The sequence below is a fragment of the Oncorhynchus clarkii genome, chromosome 10 (assembly GCF_045791955.1).
Source record: "Oncorhynchus clarkii lewisi isolate Uvic-CL-2024 chromosome 10, UVic_Ocla_1.0, whole genome shotgun sequence".
NCBI lineage: Eukaryota > Metazoa > Chordata > Actinopteri > Salmoniformes > Salmonidae > Oncorhynchus > Oncorhynchus clarkii.
In genome coordinates this window covers 30,351,133-30,378,735 of record NC_092156.1, presented here as the reverse complement: position 1 = coordinate 30,378,735, position 27,603 = coordinate 30,351,133, and the positions used below count along the sequence as shown (strand labels likewise).

The window sequence follows — 27,603 nt, the reverse complement described above, 5'->3', positions numbered from 1 at the left end:
TATCTACACAAACCACAGCCAGTCTGTGCTCACTGCTCTATGGAAACCCCCAGTCAATGTCTAGTGCCGTGTGCTGTGTGCTCCAGTTTGTGTCTCTCTCAGATCAACTTTCCCTCCTCCACTCAATAATGCATGGGGTCTGTGGCCTGGCTGGAACATTATTCATCAGCTAGATGGATCCCATTATCCTGCTGTAATACCTTCACAGTGGAGGGTGTGTGTGTGTGTGGGGGGTGAGGTGGGGGGGGGGCTCTCTCGCTGGTTCACCAGTGACACCTTGGATTATTTATAATGAACGCACAGCTCCTGGCTTAGATTGAGCCCCCTGACAACGGCAGGCCGGGGGAATTGTTTATTTATCCTGTTCGCTCAACGCCACTTGTCCACCTAGCATTTATCCACTTCCCTGTGTTGCTCATTAAAACATGATTAAATATGAAAGAGGGTGGAATGTGGTGATGATTGTCTTATTGGGTCTTAGATGCGGTGGTGGTGGGTGGCATGTTCCATGGTACCGCTTGAGTAATCAGCTCATGGCGGTGGATGTTTCTGGCATCCCCAGAGACACTACATTATAGGCTGTATAATGTATGGAATGCAGAGCAGTATCAGCCCAGCAGTGGTACAGTAATGAGGACGAAACACACTGGGCTGGGTCACAGTGGAGCACATCAACAGAAATACCACTAGGGTTTCAACTAGCTGAATGGATTTCAATGTATTAGGCTATATATTACATGATACACAGTAGAGGTGGTGGAAAATAATCTAATCATTATTGGAGGATGAGGTGAAGGTTCTCGTTACATTGTTCAACTCGAAACTCAAACATTGTGAAGTCAATCGTTCAATCAGGCCATATTTCTATCCCAACTTATTTTTACCCCAGACCACTGGGGGTAGAGGTGTGGATAAAGGAGGTAGGTTTGGAATAGAGGGTGGGAGAGGTGGTATCTGTACCTGTCCTTTCCTGTTGACCCCAATGATGCCGGCAGTGGCTTCGTGAGGGGCCGTAACAAAGATGGTCTCTCCGCTGATCCTGTTCATGTAGATGCAGGTGCCAGTCTCCAGGTCATACAGGTGGATGTAGCCATATTTGGTGATGAGGAACACCACATCCTGCTTGGAGCTTATCTGAGAGGAAAAGGTGGAAAAACCAAATGTATAAAAATGTAATGCCAAGTATTCTCCAAGGTTGAAAAAAACAAAATCCTTCAAGGGCTGTACAGGTTTCTATCATTCATTGATGAATGAAAGAAAGGATATATAGAGCTCCCCTCTTCCTGTGCCAATACATCCCTGTCCTAATCAACAGACACCTCAAAACAAAATCGGTTGCGTACACATTTTTAGACGTCATCGCAAGTGAAGCGAAATTAGTGTTTCTAGTTTCAACAGTCAAGTAATACAAAACAATACACCAGGTGACTCTACAAGGTGTCCAAAGCGTTCCACAGGGATGCTGGCCCATGTTGACTCCAATGCTTCCCACAGTTGTGTCAAGTTGGCTGGATGTCCATTGGGTGGTGGACCAATCTTGATACACACAGGAAACTGTTCAGTGTGAAAAAAACAGCATTGTTCTTGACACAAACCGGTGCGCCTGGCATCTACATCTTCACATTGCCCATTCACCCTCTGAATGGCACACATACACATTCCATGTCACAAGCTTAAAAAACATTCTCTAACCGGTCTCCTCCCCTTCATCTACACTGACTGAAGTGGATTATCAGTAAGGCATCATAGCGTTCAACTGGATTCACCTGGTCAGTGTATGTCATTGATAGATGTTTTGTACTCAGTGGATATACAGTGCATTCAAGTATTTAGACCCATTCCCTTATTCCACATTTTATTACGTTTAAGCCTTATTCTAAAAGTGATTAAATAAACTCCTCAATCTACACACAATACCAAGGTAAAAACAGGTTTAGACATTTTTGAAAACGTATTAAACAAAAACCATAAGTACCTTATTTACATAAGCATTCACACCCTTTGCTATGAGACTCGAAATTGAGCTCAGGTGCATCCTGTTACCATTGAGATGTTTCTCCAACATGATTGGAGTCCACCTGTGGTAAATTCAATTGATTGGACATGATTTAGAAAGGCACACACACCTGTCTACATAAAGGTCCCACAGTTGACAGTGCATGTCAGAGCAAAAACCAAGACATGACGTCGAAGGAATTGTTCGTAGAGCTCCAAGACAGGATTGCGTCAAGGCGCAGAGGGTATCAAAAAAACTTCTGCAGCATTGAAGGTCCAAGAACAGTGGCCTCCATTCTTAAATGGAAGAAGTTTGGAACCACCAAGACTCTTCCTAGATCTGGTCACCTGGCCAAGCTGAGCAATCAGGGGAGAAGGGCCTTGGTCAGGGAGGTAACCAAGAACCCAATAGACACTCTGGAAGAGCTCAAGAGTTCCTCTGTGGAGATGGGAGAACCTTCCAGAAGGCAACCATCTCTGCAGCACTCCACCAATCAGGCCTTTATGGTAGAGTGGCCAGACTGAAGCCACTTCTCAGTAAAAGGCACATGACAGCCCGCTTGGAATTTGCCAAAAGGCACTGAAGGACTTTCAGAGCCATGAGAAACAAGATACTCTGATGAAACCAAGATTGAACTCTTTGGCCTGAATGCCAAGCGAATGCGAAAGTGAATGCCAAAGCTGCTACAACAAGGTACTGAGTAGAGTCTGAATACTTATGTAAATGTGATATCCGCTATTTTTTTTTTGTTTTTAAATGTCTAAAAACCTGTTGTTTTTGCTATGTCATTATGGGGAATTGTGTGTAGATTGCTGAGGAATTGTTTTTATTAATGAATATTAGAATAAGGCTGTAACGTAACAAAATGCGGAAAAAGTCAAGGGGTCTGAAAACTTTCCCAAAGGCACTGTACATATGAAGTGGCTAAAACAGTACGTAAACATTATTAAAATGACGAGTGTTCAATGACTATGTACATAGGGCAGCAGTGTCTAAGGTGCAGGGTAGATTACCGGGTGGTAGCCGGCTAGTAACAGTCAGCAAAGTTCAGGGCAGGGTACTGAGCGGAGGCCAGCTAGTGGTGACTAACAGTCTCATGGCCTGGAGATGGAAGCTGTTTTTTTTATTCTCTAGGTCCCAGCTTTGATGCACCTATACAGTCTTGGCCTTCTAGATGGTAGTGGGGTGTACATGCAGTGGCTGAGGTCCATGATGATCTTCTTGGCCTTCCTGTGACACCAGTTGCTGTAAATGTCCTGGAGGGCAGGAAGTGTGCCCCCAATGATGCACTGGGCTGACCCCACCACCCTCTGGAGAGCCCTGCGGTTGCAAACGGTGCAATTGCTGCACCAGACAGTGATACAGCCTGACAAGATACTCTCAATAGTGCATCTGTAGAGGGGTCAAGCCGAATTTCTTCAGCCTCCTGAGGTTGAAGTGGCACTTTTTGCACCTTCACCACACTGTGTGTAAATGGACCCTTTCAGGTCATCAGTGATGTACAGGCCCCTCTTCACTATGTGCAGTCAGAGTCACAATGTCAGGCTGCCCTGGTCTAACAGGGGCAAACAGTGAAAAGTACAGTCCATGGTTCCTAAACAGGCCATCATTGGCCAACACGAATGCCCTTTTCACAATATTGTGCCGAATCTGATATTTTTTCACATTCTCCTTTCTAGCATGCAATTATGGTGAATCCGTAACCAGGCCACTGCAGCACAGCTTGGCATGGCTCAGTAGTGTGAAATGGGTATAACAGTTATACGTACAGTACATAGCTATTATGTACCTGCATGGCCACTGGGAAGTCATTCTGAGCCTCTGGAGGGAAGAACACATCCACTGCTTTCTTTGGAAAAGGCTGGTTCCCTGTGGCTGGGGTGCCCACCTCAATGATGTGCAACTACATTAGAGAGGATCATTGAGAACAATGTCATTTACGGTCATCTACAAAGTGCTTAGCCAACGGGCAAAACTGGTTGCAATGACATCAATACAATCAGATTTCAACCACTTAGTGGTAATCTGGTTATAATTACGTTATTTAAAACCAGATTACCAGATCCGCTGAGTAATGTCAAGTGAAAATATCTACCAACCACAATAGACTTTAACCTGCCAGCCCTTTCTCCCTCTTCTCCTCCCCTGTCCTACCTTTCCCCCAGCCTGTCCTCTCACAGCAAAGCAGAACAGTGTGGACTCCTCTGTGTTGCCCTCCATCTTGAACTGTGCGAAGCCTGCGGCATGGCCCTCGATGGGCTGTGACACCTTCCTGTCCACAGAGTACAGCTGCATGGCACCCACCACACGGTTTTGCTGCAGCAGAGAAAACAGAAACACGTTACTACAGAGCAACAGGGTATGCAATGTTCTGCTTGGCAGTCAGTCGATGGAGTTTGATGATGCATACTAAGGCCATGCCACGTGTGTGATCAGGGATATTCACTATCATGGAGGAGGTTTTTTTTTTGTATTTGATTTGGATCCCCATTAGCTGTTGCGAAAGCAGCAGCTACTCTTCCTGGGGTCCACACAAAACATGACATAATACAGGACATTAATAGACAACAGCTCAAGGCCTGACCTTCATATACTTAAAATGTCAGTCTACATATCAGTACATACACACAATATCTAGGTCAAAAAGGGGACAGGCGTTGTACAGTGATGTTGCTTTTATCTGTTTTTTGAAACCAGGTTTGTTGTTAATTTAAACAACATGAGATGAAGGGAGTTCAATGCAATAATGGCTCTATATAATACTGGACTTGAATTTGTTCTGGATTTGGGGACTGTGAAAAGATCCCTGGTGGCAAGTCTGGTGGGTGTGGGTGTGTGTCAGAGCTGTGTGCAAGTTAACTATGAAAACATGGTTTCTTATAAAAATAAGAAGTCATGCATTCAGTCTCTCAACTCTTAGCTAAGAGATACTAGAATGCATAGTATTGATATTAGCCCTCTGATTACAGTGAAGAGCAAGATGTGCCGTTGTGTTCTGGGCCTGCTGCAGCTTAACTAGGTCCTTCAAAGCAGCACCAGACCATAAAGCCCCACAGTGGAGGTGTCATAATACCTATAAAACCTAGCAGACAAATAGGGAAATGGTTCCAAACATTATTCCACCATTCATTTTTCACCATATGGAATTTTAGAAACACTTCAAATAAGGGCTGTGTTTCGTGAAGGCTTACCCTGGCGTGACGTTTTGATAACCATGTAAATCTCTCAGACAAGATGACTTATTATTATTATTATTATATTATAAATCAAAGTAGACATCATGCAAGAGCACAAGTCCCTGCAAACTAGCTTGCTTTGTGGAGTGTGGTATCAAAAAATCAGAGCATCTCTATCACCGACAGACATCTTCCCCACATTTACAACCATAATATAGTGAGTGCGCTCGCATGAATATGCATGAGTGTGTGTTTAAGACAGTAACCTGTGCGGAGATGCCAATGAGCAGCAGCCATCTCTGCTTGGCGTCAGTGCGGTAGTTGATGATTTGACAGCCCGCCAGGCTGGAGTGCCGGTCAAAGACTTTGATTGGCTGGGAGTCCCCCTCCATGCTCCAATGGTAGACGGCATTGTCAGTCACAAGTGCCACTGTGTTCAGGGAGATCCACTTCCAGAAGGTGACGTCATCAGTCATGGTGTGGGCCTTCATCTTGCTCTTCATCTCAATGTTAAAGATCTGAAGGGTTTTGGCGGCTGAGAGGGGCAGAGGGAGGAGAGAGAGGGGCATCGCATGGGAGAACAACCCGTTGTGGCTAATCTGAGAGCTAAATCAACACACACAGGTCAGAGTTATAGAGAGCCACACACACACACACCGGACTGAGGGAAAGGTAAAGTAAATACCAAATTCCACTTGAGTAACGAGAGTCAAGCTCGAAATGTTGGTAGTCATGGCTCAGAGAGCATCAGGCAAGGAGGTCACCATGACTTACTAAAACACCAGTCAGAGTTTAAGAAAAGAAAAGCAAAATGTTTACAGATAACCACTAAAGTCTTACATATCTGCATCAAGGTCAAATATAAGAAGAGGAGAGGACTAATTAATACTTATGGACAGTATTAAAGGGAGAGGAAAGATAGTGTGTTGCAGAATGTTTGGGGACTGGCAAATAAAACCACTTAAACTAATGGAGAAGAGGGGTTCTCAATAGTGATTAAGACTGCGCGTTGCTACATGTTATTTAATAGTGTTGATATATCAATGATAGGTTAGAAAAGGTTACTCACCTGTGTTTTATTTGATTAGTTTTGGGTGAATAAACATTAACTAGGTAAGCTAAAGCCTTACGAAGCATTAATGTATTTCCTGTTCATTTACCATATCGAAAGCTAATTGTAAATCACAAAAAGCAATTAACTTCCAAAAGCTGCAGAATTATTTTTGCTGTGTTAGTAACAGCCGCTGATTCATAATCACAGCATCAGACAAGTTTGCAGTGGACCAATAATAGCGTCAGCAGCCAAATTTTAAATTCAACAAGGTGAATTTTGATTGGAAACGATTAAGCAAGGTGAGAATCTGCACACAGTGTGTATTCTGATGTTCCCATCCCACAGGGTGACTAAACCATCACATGACAGACTTAGCAAAGTGGTTGAGAGGGAGGGGAGGCCCTGTCTGAATCCATATTAGGGAATAGGAAGAAGAGAAGGTAGCTAGCAATGCTACTATGCTAGTGACCACGGCCCTGCGTTTCCCACTAGTTCTGTCCAACAGTAGCTACAACACAGATGATTGGGAATGACAAAAGTCATGATGGCCCTATTCAACATCTCTATACTCCTGTCCTGAAATGTACACTTACTACAGCCACTACCATCTGATAGGATAGTCTTACTGAACACGTACAGTGCATTTGGAAAGTTTTCAGAACCCTTAACTCGTTCCACATTTGGTTAAATTACAGCCTTATTCTAAAATGTTTTCCTCAATCTACACACAAATACCCCCATAATGACAAAACAGGTTAAGAAATGTTTGCAAATGCATTAAAAATAAAAAAACGTATTTACAAAATTATTCAGACCCCTTTGCTATGGGACTCGAAATTGAGCTCAGGTGCATCCGGTTTCCATTGATCATTCTTGAGATGTTCCTACAACTTGATTCGAGTCCACCTGTGGTAAATTCAATAGATTGGACATGATTTGGAAAGGCACACACCTGTCTATATAAAGGTCCCACACAGGTGACAGTGCATGTCAGAGCAAAAACCAAGCCATGAGGTCAAAGGAATTGTCTGTAAAGCTCAGACAGGATTGCGTCAAGGCACAGATCTGGGGAAGGGCACCAAAATGTTTTTGCAGCATTGAAGGTCCCCAATAACACAGTTGCCTCCATCAACCTTAAATGGAAGAAGTGTAGAACCACCAAGACTCTTCCTAGAACTGGCTGCCCGGCCAAACTAAGCAATCGGGGGAGAAGGGCCTTGGTCAAGGAGGTGACCAAGAACCCGAGAGCTCCTCTAGAGATGACAGAGCTCCTCTAGAGATGGGAGAACCATCCAGAAGGACAACCATCTCTGCAACACTCCACCAATCAGGCCTTTATTGTAGAGTGGCCAGACAAAAGCCACTCCTCAGTAAAAGGCATGACAGCCCGCTTGGAGTTTGCCAAAAGACACCTAGACTCTCAGATCATGAAAAACAACTCTAGATTCTCTAACTCTTCTGCCTGAATGTCAAGCGTCATGTCTGGAGGAAACCTGGCACCATCCCTACGGTGAAGCATGATGGTGGCAGCATCATGCTGTTGGGATGTTTTTCAGCGGAAGGTACTGGGAGACTAGTCAGGATCGAGGGAAAGATGAACGGCGCAAAGTACAGAGATATCCTTGATGAAGTCCTGAGCGTTCTGGAGCAGGTTCTCAGAATGGGGCGACAGGAAAATGACACTAAGCACACAGCCAAGACAACGCAGGAGTGGCTTCGGGACAAGTCTCAATGTCCTTGAGTGGCCCAGCCAGAGCCTGGACTTGAACCCGATCTAACATTTCTGGAAATAGCTGTGCAGCGACACTCCCCATCCAACCTGACAGAGCTTAAAATGACCTTCAGGGAAGAATGGGAGAAACTCCACAAATACATGCGTACCAAGCTTGTAGTGTCATACCCAAGAACACTGGAGGCTGTAATCACTGCCAAAGGTGTTTCAACAAACTACTGAGTACTTTGTAAAGGTGATATTTTTTTAGATGAGGGGGGGGGGGGAAACTATTGAATCAATTTTAGAATAAGGCAGTAATGTAACAAAATGTGGAATAAGTCAAAAGGTCTGAATACTTTCAGAATGCACTGTGTATCATCTAATCAATAGTATAGGAGCAGAGCAACCATCAGAGTATGAACACTGATTCAACATCACCCAGGGCACGTTCACTGCCTACAACTTTGGATCTACCATGAGTTGGCTAGCTATGAAGGAATTCTAAACGTTTTAATAAAAGATGAAACAACATCCCGAGTAACCTAGCTCACGTCTATTTACTGCTTTACCTCAAACTTGTGTGGCCTTGTTTCAGGATTAAATAACCTAAACTTAGAGCAATGATAAATTACACAGCTCTTATGACAACGATAGTGAAACCTGTAGGCACCCATGGGGTTGGCCAACATTACTCTTGAACACAGAGGAACTGGGGCAGGGAATCCGAATGGCACACAAATGTGTGTAAACAGAAATGTAGCTAAAATCATAATTTGACTCACAATATTTCCACCCCCAAAACAGATACTAAATCACTGGTACATCTAAGAAAATTATTGATGTAATGCCAACATTCAAGCTAGATGGTTGTGAAAGCCAAATCCTGTTTAGATGGCCTAATAGTTAGACAATAGCTGAAACATACGTGTAAAAAATATAATATGTATTTTAAAAAATGTGTATGGATTTGTCCTGATTCCATATTAAAATGTAAAATCAGTGTATTTTGCCAAATTGATGTTCAACTATATGCAGACAGGGTTTGGAAAATAGAGTACAATGGGACTGGCACAATGGGAATCAGTCTCCAGCTGGATGATAACATGGTGCTAACAGCTTGGTTAATGGTCTAATATGAAAGAAGAGACTGGTGTGGGTGTTTTCTATTGACCCTAATATCCAGATTTAAAAACAGGATTTAAAACTTGCACAACTCAGGTGTACTGAAATTTTAACTCACCGTCTGCGTACACATAAGAAAGCAGTAAACAAACAAAAAGAACAAACAAAACAGAGAAACAAAAACAAAACAAAAACAGACAAAGCAATTATGGCTGCTGAACAAGACCGTAAAAAAATCACACTTCTGTTGGGTCACAGGTCAGTAAACCGAATGTCTGGCAAGAGTCCGGCTGGGCCAATCAAAATGACTTTACAAAACTAAATATAAATAGCTGTATGTGGACTTAAACAGATGTTGACTACACTGAATGGATGTTGGATGTTGACAGAAATCTGCTGGCTACATTACACAAACGTGTAAAAACTGAATCATAAAGATAGGCAGGCCCATTAAGGGTTAAATGCTACTATACTCCATCCATAAAAACATCAACACAACCTTAAGCGGATGGAATGTAAGCCTACGTATGATAACTCTTGTACGTACAAATAACTCCCTGCAGAGGTTAACCTCAAAGGGATTTTATCCTGGTTTAATGAAGGCTAAACAAAATTCTGGCTGTCAGTTCCAATTGGCGTACCTTTAAGTGCAATGACTTTGGAGGCAGGGTTCATGATGGCGCTGTCAGCAGAGATTGGTCTGCGGATGGGAGTGTTGGGGTCAGCCATGTCGATGATCACCACCTGTGCCTGCTCGCCCACCTTCTCCCGGATACAGATGAACTTATCAGACTCCATCGTCAGGGTGCTGAACCCAATGTTGGCTGGGTTAATGCCCAAGTTCTGGAGCTGAGAGAAGGGAGAGAGGAGAAAAGTTAGGTGCTATTTAGCGTTCAATAACCTGGGAAGTAGAAGAAACCAGCTGAAACAGAAACACTTTGAGGGGCTCTAAAATAAGCCAATAAATAGCAATAAGGTCAACCCTTAGTAGGCCTCTCTCTCAAACTGCTATTATAGGAAGATCAACATTTTTATTGGACTTCACCATCAACTGGTGCCAGACAGAATGACAGGTTGGAAGAGAACATGGGAAAAGGGCAAATTTAATTTAAAAAAATACAACACACCGACATATTTGTCAATGGGTCATAACTTCTACATTTCGTAACTAAGTTACAAGAAGGTAATAAGGTTGACAAAACTGCAGGTTGTACAGTAGGCCTATCTGCACCATTAGATGGGATGAATGAAAGGCCATGGCTAAACTAGTGTTATGTCAGGGGTTTAACATCAGCTCAGGAGTGTGCTGCTGTGCGACTGACTGGTGATGTCATTGAGCTTGACACTGAGTAGCACTCCAGAGAGATGGACCAGAGCAGAGCTGCATGGTTTCTTGGACTGGGGGGGCAGGACCCGGAGTAGGGAGGGGGGCTGGGAGGTGATCTTTGGCCAAAGTAAAACATAACAAAGTGTGTAATGATCATGCTGTTTAATCAGCTTCTTGATATGCCACACCTGTCAGGTGGATGGATTATCTTGGTCAAGGAGAAATGCTCACTAACAGGGATGTAAACAAATTTGTGCACATAATTTGAGAGAAATAAGCTTTGTGTGAATGGAACATTTCTGGGATCTTTTATTTAATCTCATGAAACATGGGACCAACACTTTACGTGTTGCGTTAATATTTTTGTTCAGTGTTGTAGCTCTTGAATCGTGGCCATCAAAACAGTTTAACACACGATTGCATTTAGAATTGTTTTGTTTCACTCCAGTACCAGCTTCGAGGTGCTCTCGTTTCACTCCAGTACCAGCTTCGAGGTGCTCTCGTTTCACTCCAGTACCAGCTTCGAGGTGCTCTCGTTTCACTCCAGTACCAGCTTCGAGGTGCTCTCGTTTCACTCCAGTACCAGCTTCGAGGTGCTCTCGCAGTCTATTCCGCTCCTCAAACTAGGCTCTGCACACTGTGCGTGTGTAACAAATAAAATACACACGCGCCAATTTATTTTCACTAAGTTATGCAATGACAAGGCATTGTGGTGATGCTAACACACCCCATTTCTGGGACGCTTTAAATAGATGTTCCAGAAAGTTCCTGCAGGGGAACAGACTATACCACCCTAAAAGCACCGGAATTCAGTAGACTCCCTATCCTGTTCTGACCGGTTGTTGAACTCACAATGACAACACAGAGACTGTATAGTCAACCTGCATGAGGAGGAACACAAGGGGTTAACCGGTGTTCCAATAAAGACCTGCGGGACGCTAGATTAACAGCACCACTCTGTCACCCAGTCTGTCTGCCAGGCCTGGCTGGCACAGTACCTATAGACCAGCCTCAAACTCATACTGACTCTCAAACCCTGACACAGCAACAACCTGCTGTCTGCATACTGTGCCCATGGACCCATTTATCACTGAGAAGGGTCGTGGTAACATTTGGTGGCACTGCGTTTCTGAGGATAAGTCAGACAGGCTTTTCCTCACCTCGTTTTACTTTCTCACCATATTCTAGTTGTGTAATGTGGGGCTGTAAATGTGCTTACTGGACTAGGGCTGCCAGGCATAACGTGTCTGTGATTATGAGAGTAATAGCTAGACTACAACCTGCAGGTATTTGTTTAGACTGAGGCTCATTAATGATGCAGGCCAGGGAGCTCCTTCTCCCTCCAAAGCTATTAGGGGCTGAGGGAGAATCCTCCATCCATCTATCGATCTATCTAGCTCCTCAGCCAAAACTGAGTTTGCTTTCAGATCACATACATGACAGAGGGGAGTTGAATTTAAACTGAAGATAAACAGGGACTGCCCTCAAGACAGACACAGGGCTGAGCTACCATACCAGCTGCAGGAGAAGAGGTGGCAAGTGACAGGAATAGAGTCTGACAGAGAGAGGGGCAGGGGACAGGGTAGGGGGTGAAGAGTTTTAATTGATGCCCCAAGCTTAAACACACTGCTACAGAACTATTCTGTACGCAGCTGTTTGGCACAACCCCTCATGCCTCACCACATCTACTAAGACATTTCAACTAATATCAGATGGCATATTCCTTAGTTTCTTTAAATAAATCTGTATTACACAAAGGCCAAACATAGAATTTGGGAATGTAAGCAGATTGTATTTTATTCCTCCTCACAAAGCAAATCTTGGAGGACATGTCATTCCAGGCTTTTTAATACTGGAATTCCCCTAGATAATGCCCTTGATTCTATAAAAGTGCACATGAAGAAGCACAAAGAGGGAGACCTAATCTATTCAAATCAAAACCAGTGGCCTGCTTTACAGGTTACTGGCCAAAATGCATAACATTTGATAAAAAATAAAAAACAATTTTAACTTGTTGATTGAATTAATGTAGCATACTCAAACAATGTAGCCTAGGCCAGACAATTTGAAACACTTTTGCCCACTGCTAATCAGCTAACACAAACCACATTTCCAAGAAGGGCCTACATCTTTATCAATGGTGAGACACACCCTCCACAACCCCAACCGGCCAGCACCGCATTCTTTCACTCATGTGTAGCAGCCTAGGTGCCTTTCAATGACAGTGGTTCTTCCTTTAAAAGTTGTCATACTGCAGAACGGCTTGCGGAGTGCCGCAGAATTCTTAAGTTATTTAACTGTCAGCCATTGTTGCCATTAATGCTATTTAGTGCTAGTTTGACCACCAGGGGGCATCTTTGGGAAGCTAAGTTATTGAAATGACATGGAGCTGTAGGCCTAAGAGTCCTGCTTGCTGTAGCTGTTTAACTTTCCTATTGGCAAAGCATACAAGTCATCCATGTCTTTAAATACAGTCAATCCCTTGTTATAAAAAACAAAAACAACAAAAGGGAGCCTTGAACAATTAAACAATGAATAAACCGCAACATGTCGGCTAAAGCGATTTAATTCAGGAATGCATTTGACAGTATAATATTGGCTTTACTAGGAGACTTTAAAACCTTTTTTTGTTAAGACTATGGGATTTATGGTGTTTCTATTCCAATAAAAATTAAAATGCATTTTACTCATTGACTCGGTACCTCGTATGTATATAGCCTCGTTATTGTTATTTTTTAAATATTTTTTTCACTTTAGTTTATTTGGTAAATATTTTCTTAACTCTTTCTTGAACTGCACAGTTGGTTAAGGGCTTGTAAGTAAGTATTTCACGGTAAGATCTACACTTGTATTCAGCGCATGTGACGAATTGAAATGATTGATTTCAAAGAAAGAAAATGTAAACACATGTTTATTAGGCTACTGTGCAGTGTCTTTTAATACAATGGTCCTCCTACTTGATGTCCTTCTTGGCAAGAGTATTGTCCTGCTAGTCCATCATGGGTGGATGGATTCTTTTGTATTCCAATGTATTGAATGAATGTATTCATTAGTGAATTGCCATTCTCAAAGTGAAAACATTGTTTGCAGAGTTCACAACCTGCTACACTTGTGAAAAACAAGTGTTTTAAAATGTTATTTTCAAAATGCCTCCAACTGTCCATCACTACTGTAAATCGACAACAGTATTATAAAAATAAATACACCGCATCTGCAGTGGTGCAAATATACTGTATTATTGAATTAGATTTTTTTGTAAACGTATATGTTTTAGGCTACTGTGCAGTCTGACAAAAACCAACAGGACAATGTTTTCTGTAGCCTACATAGTAACGTGCCTAATTCCTCACACAAGGGAGAGCAGGACATGACCAAACTTTCTCAGTGACCTCAAGTACACATTAACTCAGTCTTTAATTAACGCTTTTCAGGTTGCGTCGGTCACGGACAGACACCTCTGAGACACAGTATTAATGAACACTCAGAGGTTCACTAGTAAGACACATGGGCCGGACGACGCTAGGTCAATTGTGCGTTGCCTCTCCCCGTCTCCCGGTCGCAGCCGGTTAAGACACAGCCCGGGATCGAACGCGGGTCTGTAACGACACCTCAAGCACTGCAGTGCCTTAGACCGCTGCGCCACTCGGGAGGCCATCTCAGCAAGGTTTTACCCATGGTCGTGGAGCTGGGGGTGGAAGCGCAACTAAAATTGAACTGAAATGTACAGTAGCTGAAAAATACTTTCAAAATGCAGATGTTTATCATTATTTTATTAACAAAAGCATAAAAGATGTTGATGAACAAATACTGTACAGTATATGCTTTATCCATTTTGCGGTTGAATGAGGAAATGTAAAACTTTAGATTTAAGCATCGAATACATTGTAAGTTTGCCATTTTTTGGCCATTAGGCTACACTTTACAAAAAGACTCAACTCTGACTGCAGCATTTATCAGTAGTCTAAACTGTGGTACAAATTGGGGAATTTGTCACACCTAGCCAAGCTATTAGACTATCCTTTTGTAAATTAATGGAGGTGCTTATGTTTCAGTCCTTCAATATAATCATTCATTCAGAAGGTTAAACCCATAGGTCTGCAGTAATTTAAATTACCTGGTACATTATCATTATGTTATAATAATCAATGCCTTGTGGGAATGTTAAAAAGTCCAAAAGTTACAGGAGGAGTTAGACATTTGGCTGTAAGAATATTAAATCAACCAATGTCAGCCTTTACATGCTTTATTATCCAAATGTTGAAAGTGAGTGTGGGCGATGGAGAGAAACAAAATGGTGCAGTTTGAAGAGGAGAGTCAGATGGGGGTGTGAGCAGGTGGGTCTGGGCAGGTGTGAAGTAGTTGTTGTTTGTATATTTTGTATGGCCTAAAAACATCAAATAAAATAAGGAACAATGACAAGCTTGCAACACATCTGATTATTCATTATGAACAGGATTTATTTAATTTACATTCTTCATTGTAACCACAATGTCACAAATAATTGAACACACATGAGCAGATTAACTTAGTCGTTAATAAATGTTTTGCCAATCAAAGAATGTTGGTACTTATTTATTTTTGATCCAAAGCCACAAATGAGTGAGTCACTCAGCTTTATGCTGACAAATCCTCGCTGGACTCGGTTTTTCAGAAACTCACTTTCTATAGAGGGGCTATCACCCTTTCACACTGTGGTAAACAAAGACCATCTGTTATTTACAATGATTTATTTGGGTTTTTAGAGGGAGAGAAACCCAAAAGCCCACCGTGCCTATTTTTCCAAAATCGTCAGTCCATATGTCAAGTGTAATTCGGCATTGCATTTACCTAAGTTCCCTAACAGTTCCAGGAACACCTCCAGAATCTGTTGTTTTTGCCTGATGCAGGACTCTAGTGCCAGATAAGAGACTCTCGGACTGAAACATTCACACCTCCATTTAATTTATGAAAAGATAAAGCAGGAACTTGTGCACCGTTTATACTACCGATAGAATGCTGATCTATCTCCCCCTTGTGATAGTGTGGAGCAATGACAGAATGATGCAATTTACCACAATCTGTCACAAACCAGCTCAATTTTTAAAAGGAAGAACCACTGCACACAGAAATATAATAGCATACAGTTATTCATTCATTATTCATTCAACCTGTTTGGGATAGGAGGCGGCATTTTCCCGTTTGGATGAAAAGCATGCCTAGAGTAAACTGCATGCTACTAGTTGCTAATTTATGCATGTTATTAGTAGATTTGGATAGAAAACACTGAAGTTTGTTTGAATGATGTCTGTGAGTATAACAGAACTCATATGGCAGGCGGAAACCTGAGAAAAATCAGACCAGGAAGTGGGAAATCTGAGGTTTGTCGTTTTTCAACGCTTGGCCTATTGAATACAGTGTCTATGGGGTCAAATTGCACTTCCTAAGGCTTCCACTAGATGTCAACAGTCTTTAGAAACTTGTTTGAGGCTTCTACTGTAAAGGGGGGGCTCATAAGGGCTCTTTGAGTCAGTGGTATGGCAGAGTGCCACAAGCTTGTGACACTCGTTCAAGTGAGGTAGCTCACGTTCCATTGCTTTTCTACAGACAAAGGAATTCTCCGGTTGGAACATAAATCTTCATTAATGTTAAAAACATCCTAAAGATTGTTTGACATGTTTCTACAGACTAACGGAACTTTTGAACTTTGTCTGGACCTAGTTCACGCCTCATGAAGATGGATTACTGGGCTAAACGCGAACAAAAATGAGGTATTTGGACATAAATTATTAACTTTATCGAACAAAACAAACATTTATTGTGGAACTGGGATTCCTGGGAATGCATTCTGACGAAGATCAAAGGTAAGTGAATATTTATAAAGCTATTTCTGAGTTGTGACACCTCTCCTTCTTTGGAAATGGCTGTGTGTTTCTGTGACTTTTAATTATGAGATTTGTTGTTTTGAATTTGGCGCCCTGCAATTTCACTGGCTGCTGGTTAGGTGGGATGCTAGCGTCCCACATATCCCAGATAAGTTTAAAGGGCTATTGGAGTTAATAAGCAGGAACTCTCCTGTATCATTATTACAGAAGTGACAAAAAGAGAGAGCTAGCTACCCATCTAATTATATGGTCGCAATTCTATTACACAGATAGCTGTACACTCCAGTTTAGGGCGGCATTTAGTATAGCACTGATGACATCACTGCAGCATAACCATCACTCATTGGCTGGAGGGATGCCCTGACCTTGCTGCCATTGGTCGGTGGAAGGGAACTCTGTAGGCAGTGCGTAAGAAGTAACGACCCACAACTGAATTGAACAGTAAACAATGGAGCTCTGCTGCAGATGCAGCCCTACAGACAAACACAATCCATCACTCAGGAAAGACACTCTGTTACATTTAGAGCTGCCTGGCCACTGTGGGTGACTCACACAGAAACACACTACAAATGTTACTATCTCCCTAAAGATAAGCTTGGCCTTATCCAAGCCCAGAACAGAACACATATTACCACTACTTTTCAAGATATGCAAGGCCATTATTGAAGAGATCCCAGTTATAAAACCTGACTGATGACAGGATTTTGATGATTTGTGTTTGAAACAAACCTGGTTGGAGGCTTGGACATTTATGGTGACATTTGTAAAAATGAACACACACTGATGCCTTGTCAGACAAGGCCCTGGAGAAGTTCACCAATGTTCTTCAAAATGAACAGTGCATATCACTCTACAAAAAATAAACTCATGGCTGACAAATCAAAGGCAATGTATATACTGGATTCACATTTGAACCTCTAGACATGATGCCTATGCCAAAGCATTTGAGGAAGTCGTATATCTGACCGATGTTACTCGGAGTGGACACTTGACAGAAATCCCTCATAGGACAGAAGAACACTCCCATTAACAGTCATTCCACAATGGTCTAGACAGATTTACATGCTCTTCATCCTCCATGAGGTCCCTCTATGCTGGTGGCTGGAGGAAAAGCTTTTGATTCAACATGAAAACAGCCATAAAACAGGAACTTAAAGTCCAGCAGGCATGCCCCCAGTGCGCCCTCCATCTCCACTGCACAATGAATGTGTTACACTGACCGGAACCCAAATAATTCAGCTCAGAGTCAGACAGCTGTTGAACTAGAGCAAAATGATTTGTCTGTCCACAACGAATTTCCTTGGCTAACATTATGAGCACACACTAAGCAGGCACTAACATAGCCGCCTCACATAGGCATGCATGACATCACTGAGAAGGAATGTGTGAGAAACCAAGTCAAATTAACACCATACACACCAACATGGAGGAGGCTGGAAACTCACTAATTTAGTCATGAGGTTGTGTCCTCTGCCCTCACAGACCTGGTGTTGGGTTAACTACCCCATGGCAATAGCTGGACTGGTGGGTTTGGGCACATTTCAGCCCAAGGCCTTTTATTCCAGATGCTATTGAAACACTGCATTAACTATGACATGTAAACTGACAGCAGGGGAGCATGAGCAACACTTGACAGAAGAGAGATGTAAGAAAGGGAATGATTGTCAGCGCCAAGGCTGCCGCAAAGTGTCGCGCTTATTTATCTGGCGGGTGTCACTTTGCCACGGCAGCACGATGAGAGAGAGGCGAGAGGGAGCAGAGCGAGAAAGAGTGCGAGATTGGGGATACAAAAAGAGGGACGAAAGAGGTTTACAGAGTGAAGGGAGCATGATAGTCTCCCCTCCTAAAAGGAGTAATGACACCAGCCAGGCAATTGACTCTGTGCTGCGGGAAGAAACAGACAGACTGCCACAAGGCCGCAGTGAGTCACTCCTCAGCCATCAGACCTCTCATCATCCATTACCATCACCACTACCTTTACAAACCATGTCACTCTTATCATTGTCACAAATCACATGAAAACCCCTAACTAGATCTTAAAATGGCACTACAGTGGAGCATGCTCTGCATACTTCTGTTACGTAACACTGGGAAGCAGACAGGAAATCTAGATGCAGCTCTATAATAGATTAGCAGCTCCTGGTTCCAGGTGCACTGGAGTGGCTGGAACAAATGGATACCCAATACATTACAGCCTCACTGGCAGAAAGTGGTTCAGTAGTGATGCACTGTGTGGAACGAATGACATTCCAAGGAAAGATGCAACTGTACTCTCTGTCCCTGGCTAGAATCAAAGCTTATGTTAAGATGAATAGGCTAAAATGCAAATCAGACACTTCCCTCGAACCCCATGTGAAGCGTTCTCAACCTGAGCAAGCCGCAGACCCATGCATCCATCTGCTGATTTAACAAGAGGTTTGCTTTTCCTCTCTTCCTTCAAGGGAACAAGGGCACCTTGCTCAGCACAAAAGCCCCTGCGTCCTGCAGGGATTCAAGGAAGGGCAGGATGTGCTGAGGCTTGCAGGGGGTCCAGCTCCAAACTGCTCTATTACTCCACAACAGGAAGCAGGAGCCCATTGTCTCACAGATTGACCACGGGTCGGGGGACATGTGACCAGCACCAACCCAGGGGTAAGGAAGACGGGTCCTCTGGTCTGACAGATATAAGGGAAGAGGGGAGGAAAAGGAGAGATAAAAAGATGAATTCAGAGTGGAGTCCAGCCACTGGTCAAGCCAGTTCTGCTGACTGAGGGTTGGTTTCCAGATAGTTTAATGGCTTTTCCTTTTTGTGAAATGCTTTGCTGCTTTATTTTATGTTCAGGTGTCCTACACTGAGGAATGTCAAGTGTTCAGCAAATCCATATCCTCACAAGCATGTCACGAGATATCAGCTGCTTACCAGGTGAGAGTTCAAAGTTCCCCACACAAACCTTTGAAGGTGAGGTTTTAAAGAACGCAGGCATAAAAAGTTTCTAACACCTATTACGCACTAAACAGAGTTTAGTGGTGGGGTAAAATGTAATGTCTTCCATTTAAATGCCATTCGACAACAGTTATTGCTGTGGTAAAATGCATAAAGACTTTCAAGCAGTGAGCAGAGTCATGTAGGAGGAGAAATGTACAGTATGTGACCTTGAGTAGGGCATCTCATTTTCAGCTGAACTGGTTACATTGTTGTAACTTGTTCAAGCTGCATAAATAGAGAGAATGAGATGCATGTTCTGTGCTAGCAGCCCTAGTAGGATAATACTAGACGACTGACTACATGTAGGGTCACATCAAGCAGATAGATGTTCTTACAGATGCTCCCAGGACCATCTGCCATGTAATCAAAAACATTTTATCAAGAGACAACTAGCCATCTCTTGAATAAAGTGGGAAGGAATATAAAGATAGTGAGTGGCCTTATTGAAGTGAAACATTGCCGAGATATGATATTGTTAAGCACTAAGATATTTATTGACATATCCAGTTTTTTTTCCTCTCAATATAAACAAACATTTGGCACAGGTGAGGAAACTTGACTCCTCACACCCTCTGTTACAGAATACTAATAGCAAGGGAAACCTTTGTCAACACAGAGCCAGGAACAATGTCTTCACTCAGTGAATAGGAGTCCAACATGCATTATGTTCAAGACACTAGCTCCAACTCCCAGGAAAACCAAGTGTGTGTGGTGAGTAAAAAAACCATGCCTGGAAAAACATTCAGGGCCCTTGTACCTCAGAGAGAGGAAAAGTCCAGTTCTATACAGCCAGCTGTATAAATGGTTGATTTATAAAAATGCAAGCTATGCAAGTGGCCTCGGATGAGTGAGGACAGAGGACACCGTCAGAGGGAGAGCAAATAAAGTGGATGGGAGGCTTCAACGTATAGGCCCAGTGGTGCAGCTCACCATGAGGTTCCCTCAGCCTCTGGGGTCAGTCTGGGTGAACATAAGTGTGCTTTAAAGCAGATCGGACTGCTGCTGCTGGCTGAACAAATAGCGTTTATCTGGTGTAGGCCGTCATTGTAAATAAGAATTTGTTCTTAACCGACTTGCCTTGTTAAATATAAAATAAAAAGTAATGGACCTGACTGAGTTTGGCTGGCTCGATCTCTGTACTGTATTAGAACAGCAGTACTGGGCTGGATATGTGTGTGAGAAGACATCCATCGCCTGCCCACTGGAGCACCGTGATGTCACAGAAGCAGATACGAGAGGCTGACCTTAAAGGAGTCAGTGACTGACTCACATCATGTGACTATACTGCACCAATTGGCTCAAAGTGAGGCCCTGGTAGTTTCCTGGGAGCTAGTTAGCTCTCCTGTGTGTATGGAGCCGTATACCTACCGGCCCAGATACCTGACAGCCCAGCAGAGATTTATGACACTCCAGAGGGAGTGTGGACATAAACCCAACAGGGAGGATGACAGATGATCACAATAGAAAGGAAAGGGGGATACCTAGTCAGTTGTACAACTGAATACCTTCAACTGAAATGTGTCTTCCGCATTTAACCCAACCCCTCTGAATCAGAGAAGTGCGGGTGGCTGCCTTAATCGACATCCACGTCTTCGGCGGCCGGAGAACAGTGGGTCAACTGCCTCGCTCAGGGGGGAATAACAGATTTTTACCTTGTCAGCTCGAGGATTTGATCCAGCAACCTTTCAGTTACTGGCCCAACACTAACCACTAGCCTACTTGTTGCCCCATAGGCCTATGCTTTGCATTTCATCATGTAAATGGGTGACCTACACCAAAGGGAACCTTTGGGTCCTCATTTCCAATTACAGCCCACCATGAATGGCCCAGTTGAAGGACAATGTGTGGGAAATATTCTGCATGATCCACTGCTCATACCTCGCTCTACACCATCCGTGAAACACGCATGAAACAGCATATGCAAGTAAAGAATTAGTGATGGCAGCTGGACTCCCCAGGGTATATACATCAGTCACATACAATGACTGACGTGCCAATGACACAGAAATCAGAGGATACTTATTACACTAAATTTGTGCGCTGCGGGCGCTGTTAGGCAACAGAAACTAGTAAATAAATGCAATGCATAGTGAGAGCACAATATCCTTCTCTAGCTTTGCGCTGAAAATGCTTTCATGTCTAGAATAACTTGACACAGCCTTAAAAAAACGGGAGCATGCACCAGAGGTCAATGTGAATTCTACACACACAGTGTTGGTAATTTCAGTCAAAATCTATAATTCATAGACGGAGTACTAGTATTAAGTCTCAGTCAAGATGCAGGAGAAAGATGGTGGATGTGGTGCACAACACCCCTGCCTCACACCCTACAGCTACAAACTACAGTGCCAGCTTATCTCAATCTCAATTCACAGAATAGCCAGTACATTATCTAAACAGTCCCACCTTCCTCTATCTTCTGAAACACCCACTCCTGCAATTAGAGACCCTTCAAGGGCATAAAACTCACCATAAACTGTACATTATAATTCCACAAACTAAAGGCCTTTACAAGGGCTTGTCAACCTCAGACGTGATGTACTGAAGATAAAGTTGACTAATCAAATTGATCTAAATATAGCTTTAGTTACCAATATCTTGATAATTGTTAGTATCGTGGCAAAGAAAAACAAAACGGATTTAACTTCTTTAGGAAAACAGCCCCAACATTGGAAACAAACATCATTATGTTGTCATCCAGTCACAATTGATTTTATCATATTTTACATACAGCAGGTTATTAAAGGAGCAAAGAGTTTGGTCTGCTTTGTGTTTTCATTTTAGCCATGGAAAAAAAATCTAACGATACTGGTATCATCCTGGCACTAAGGGCTATTGCTGTGAATGCACTGTGCAGCAGTAAAGGCTGGAGTGGATACTAGGGCTAGTGTTTGGGGACTACGCCTGCAGGGCTCATTTGTGTTATCACCATTCCCGTCTGCAGAAAAAAAAAGGAAAAAAAAGAGGACAGTCCAACAACATTGGCTCACAGTGACATCCCTTCACCTCTCCAACATCTGTGGTTAGCCATAATCCTCTGGAGAATATCCTATCATTTTACACCACAGATTGAAATACTGAGAAAGTACAGTTGCGATTCCCCTCAGACACCATACAATATCCATGAGAAAAGAGAAGAGAAACTAGAATCAATGTAATAGCAAAAACAGCACTACTCCAGATGTAGAGGCAAAACTGCACAATTTAACAGCAAAAGTGAGTCTGTCACATGCAGCGCTTTGTCTATAAGTATTGTAGTAAAGCTATTACTCTGACTGAAAAATAAATACTACATATTTCCACCTCTCCTAACGGTTTTGTTTATGAGTCATGCTTTAAAACAAACCAACTTTGCATTGTGTCTAGCAACACAATGTAAAACCAATCATTTTTCAGAAACCAAGATGTAGGCAGATCGCATGTCTCGTTCTGGATCTGAGGCTCCACAAAAAGACCAGAGACTGATTTATTCATTAGCTAGCTCACTTAGAGATCTTTCAAGCCAGCAGTCTTGACACAATACATGCACTCCAAGGAGCATAAATGTTTTCCACTTCCTCAACTTGACCTACTGTGAGTATAATAGTCACCATGACGTGATGTAGCCTATGTCAGGCTAAGGTGTGGTCATTCAAAACCCACAAACACTCCCAGTCACATATATTGCCTAATAGAGGAAGGCTTTTTCATTGGTCAGATGTAATTTGTGTAGCTTTTTAGTGCTTGAGGTAAATGTTTTGGGCTCTCGAGAGGTGCAGCGGTCTAAGGTACTGCATCTCAGTGCTTGAGGCATCACTACAGAAACCCTGGTTCAAATCCAGGCTGTATCACAACCGGCCGTGATTGAGAGTCCCATAGAGGAGCACACAATTGGCCCAGCGTCGTCCGGGTTTGGTCGTCGTTGTAAATAAGAATGTTCTTAATTGACTTTCCTAGTTAAATAAAGGTTAAAAATAAATAAATTGTCCACTGAAAATAAACTACAGCCAAACTGCCCAAGAGTTTAAACTTATTTCATTAACAGAACAGTAATAAAACTTATCTGTGATGGAAAATCATTAGTCAGTATGCATTCATACAAAAGTACATGAAAAAGCCTTATCTAATTATGTGTGAAGATGTGTCATACACATGCTGATGACATGCTTTATTTAACTAGGAAAGTAAATTAAGAATCATGAGGCAGGCAGCCCACTTAACCTAATCTGCATGAATGAAAGGATATTCATGATACTGTTAGGGAAGGAAAGAATGAAACGTTGCCTATTCTTCAGTACTGACATTGAGGGAAATGACTATCAGGCTTGGTGTTAACTAGTGACCTCACACCGCCGGCTGAGCTAGACCTGCTTATTCAAAACTAAGGCAAGTACAGGTGTAAATGGAAATGTAACTCAACTCGCCTGATAGTTCAGATCTGTGACAGGAAGAATGTTAGCTAAACTAGCTACTATAGGTGGCTAGCTAACTTTAGCTTACTAATATTTGATCCGGGTTGAATGGTCATCACATTTAGATAGCTATAACGTGCGGATAAACACCCGAAATCATAATTAACGACAGATGGTTTATTGCTGAATTGGTATTAATTTATTTCCTTCATGTAGCTAGCTAGAACACATTCGTGAGCAGCTGGCTAGTAGATTTAGGCTAAGCTAACGTTAGCTGGGCTCATACTGGTTAGTTGGCAAACTACCTATATTGTAGCTAACGTTAGCCAACTATAACAATAAGTTATTGGCCTACTAACGACTTCGCCGTCCATACCAATGGGTAAGACAACTTGCTCGCTAGTTAGAAACGATATCTATATAGTTACTGTATCTAGTTAACTAATGTCATCCATCGTCAGCGTCCCACCGAGCTGGGCGACGATGTCATGATTAGCGAACTAGCTAACTCAGCCAACATTATGTTGAGGTCATTTTCATTCAGAGATAAGCGATGCTTGTAACTCGTCGGTTATGTTAGTATCCTAATGAACAATGAATGAGGAAAGTAATACATTATAATTTTTCAGAAATATCACCATTCATTCAACATAACGTTACCTGCAGGTGCTCCTGAAAGCGAATAGGCAGGATCTGAGCCATGGCGGTTCCTTTGCTCTCCTCCCGATTCTCCTAATGCTAACACACTACGGCTTCTTCTCAGATCCTAGCCGGACAGCCAGGAAAAGGCTAGTTTAAAGTCCAATTGGTTAGACTTGTATGACAATGTGTTGTCAATATACTGGTGATTGTAATTGTCCTTTTGCTGTTTACTTGCTTCCCCAGTGATGACGGTCTGATACCGCTGCACTGAACACACTGGACCTTCAATGGCGGTGGTGGAGGCTGCTCGGGAGAGAAACAATCCGGAAATGGCAGTGTACTTCAGTGGGGCGGACGAATACACATATTTATGTTTCAAAAAGTGTAATTTCCAATCACGATTAGCATTTTATGTATAATATTCACAATTTAAAACTATTCATTTTTATACAATCCAATAAAAATTACTAAAATGTAGTGCAAAGGGCGCATACAATTTCGGCGATTAAGGATGCATTGGTACTATTTCTTTGCGATTCGCCCTTTGATTTTTGCCACATCATTCGTCCTCGTGAATGAACGTCAGTTCCTACTTGCGTGCTACGGTTCCCAGTGGCGTAAAGTACTTAAGTAAAAATACTTTCAAGTTCTACTTAAATCGTTTTGGGTGGTATCTTTACCACTCATATTGGGTGGTATCTTTACTATTCATATTGACTTATTTTACTTTTACTTCACTACATTCCTAAACAAAATGATGTACTTTTTACTCTATACATTTTCCCTGACACCCAAAATAACTAATTACATTTTGAATGCTCAAACAGGACAGGAAAATGGTCCAATTCATGCACTTATCAAGAGAACATCCCTGGTCATCCCCCGCCTCTGGAGGATTCATGAAATCTGGATATCTGGAGGATTCACGAAACACAAATGCTTCATTTGTAAATTATGTCTGAGTGTTTGAGAGTGTCCCTGGCTATCCGTAAATTGGGGAAAAAAAACTAGAAAATTGTGCCGTCTGGTTTGCTTAATACTAGGAATTTTATGATTAAATGATTTATACTTTTGATACTTAAGTATATTTTTTCAATTGCATTTACTTCTGATACTTAGGTATATTTAAAACCAAATACTTTTAGACTTTTACACAAGTAGTGTTTTACTGGATAACGTTCACTTTTACATGTCATTTTCTATTAAGGTATCTTTACTTTTACTCAAGTATGACAATTGGGTACTTTTCCCACCACTGCCGGTTCCCCACCATTGAAGGCTTTGAAAGGGTTGTAGCCCTTATAATAAAAGCATGATATTAGAGTTTTGTACGCCTCTTGAATTCACTTGTTTATCTGGTCGATATTGTGTGTATTTGCTTTATCTTCAAACCACTCACTTTCTATAACTAGACTTTATTCCTCAACTAGACTTGATGCTAGCCCAAAAGTCGGCAGATGGCGATATTGAGTTATTTAATCTTACAGTCCAAAGGGAATCTATGCAGCTGGCTATACTTAACCAATAAGTTACGAGGAGGTGTGGCATATGGCCAATATACCACGGCTAAGGGCTGTTCTTAGGCACGTGCATAGTCACTTTAATAACTCTGCCCACATGCATATATTACCGCAACTAAACGGTGCCCCCCTGTGTATAGTCTTGCTATTGTTATTTTACTGCAGCTCTTTAATTACTTGTTACTTTTATTTCTTATTCTTACTCATATATATTTTTAACTGCATTGTTGGTTAGGGGCACATAAGTAAGCATTTCACTGTAAGGTCTGTTGTATTCGGGCCATGTGACTAATCAAATTTTATTTGATCTACCACAAACCTCATGGTACCTTATTGCTATTAGAAACTGGTTACCAACGTAATTAGAGCAGTCAAAATAAATGTTTTGTCATACCTGTGGTATATGGTCTGATATACCACAGCTGTCAGCCAATAAGCATTCAGTGCTCGAACCACCCAGTTTAAAAACAGCTTGTCATGACTTCCACCAAAGGTGGCTCCCTTCCTGTTCGGGCGGCGCTCGGTGGTCATTGTCACCGGTCTACTAGCTGCCACCGATTCCCTTTTCCTTTTCTGTTGGTTATGTCTTATTGGTTTCACCTGTTTCTCGTTTGGGGTTTGGTTTAGGGCTATTTAAGCCTGTTATGCCCGCCTGCTTTTGTGCGGGCTTGTTTCTCTGTTCTGTTTTGTTTTGTAGATGCTAGGATTTGCCAGTAGATTGTCGACTTGATTCATGATGATGACTGCTACATGTAGCTTTCTAGCTAAGGTTTTGGAAATATGATATTGACATGACCAGTCCAATCAATGATACTGTAGATATAAGGTGATTTGACGCAATTTGATCTGTGGCCAATGACCTTGAGCTTTCTTGGATGGGCACTTCTAATGTAACTCTATGGTAGCACCCAAGGGGCTTGAATTTTCGAGCTCTCCCCATAGATTTTGCAGTGAAGTTGTGTCCCAATGAGTGACAGAACGCAGAGCCAATCACGGAGCAACAAGAGAGTATTACCAACCCCTACTATTTTCCGCTGGCTTCCCCACCACCACAGAAAGCTTTGAGCTAGGCTGAAACACCTGCATTTTGGAGCTGCCTTACTCAAGAAAGCAAAAAGAGACCATGTTTGTATGCAGCTTTATGCAGTTTGCAAACTGATATGTGACATGTATTAATCCAAAACAACCTGCAAAACCGGAAAAAAAACAACATATACATAAAAGTGTCTCCATATATTTTTTTTAGCTGAACAGTTGGGGCTCTGCCCCACCTGCCCTGAATGACGGGTCGCCACTGAAAAATAATGCAAATCTCGTTGCCATAGAGGCAGGGACCCTGGAAACACGAGACACAGACGCTCATATAGAGAAGCCATGTGTGTCATAAAAGCATGGCCTTCGGACTCACTGTGGGTATGTCCCAGGTACACTGAGGAGTCAGCGATTACCCTCTGGCCCAGAGCTAATCTAGAGAAACACTGGGTGCATGATACTGCAGAGCAAACGCATGCATGCATGCACGCACGCACGCACACACACACACACACACGCACACAGCCCTGACCCTGGTCATTTCTTATTTTCACTACACCACTACCATGCACATGACAATGCCTCCTATTCCAGTGCAGAGTAAGGGATCCAAAGAGGCTCAGATCCACCGCTTAGATTTTTGCCATTGATTCTCTAAACATCTAAGCCTTCCTAAAATTGTAAGGAATATGTGCTGAAGAAAAGATGTAAACAGAAAAATAGCTGTCTCTCTGGTCTTACACAGACATTATGTAAGAGTAACCGTTGGCTCTTTGGCAGGGCTCTAGCAGCAGATGTGAGCT

General features: G+C 42.4%; 1 protein-coding gene across 2 annotated transcripts in view; it reads right to left on the bottom strand.

Moving 5' to 3' along the window:
- LOC139418256 (clathrin heavy chain 1-like) overlaps positions 1-24,557 on the bottom strand; it is a 46,922-nt gene extending 22,365 nt beyond the window's left edge. The window contains exons 1-6 of one of the 2 annotated variants that reach the window (XM_071167572.1): positions 24,267-24,557; positions 9,704-9,911; positions 5,439-5,707; positions 4,151-4,312; positions 3,786-3,899; positions 961-1,134 (exon numbers count right to left, since the gene is read on the bottom strand). In XM_071167572.1, the coding sequence (XP_071023673.1) occupies positions 961-1,134; positions 3,786-3,899; positions 4,151-4,312; positions 5,439-5,707; positions 9,704-9,911; positions 24,267-24,308 (969 nt within the window). In that variant the 5' untranslated portion in view covers positions 24,309-24,557. The remainder of the gene's footprint in view (positions 1-960; positions 1,135-3,785; positions 3,900-4,150; positions 4,313-5,438; positions 5,708-9,703; positions 9,912-24,266) is intronic. The other variant, XM_071167573.1, reaches the window with a different exon arrangement.
- Positions 24,558-27,603: the final 3,046 nt, after the last annotated feature.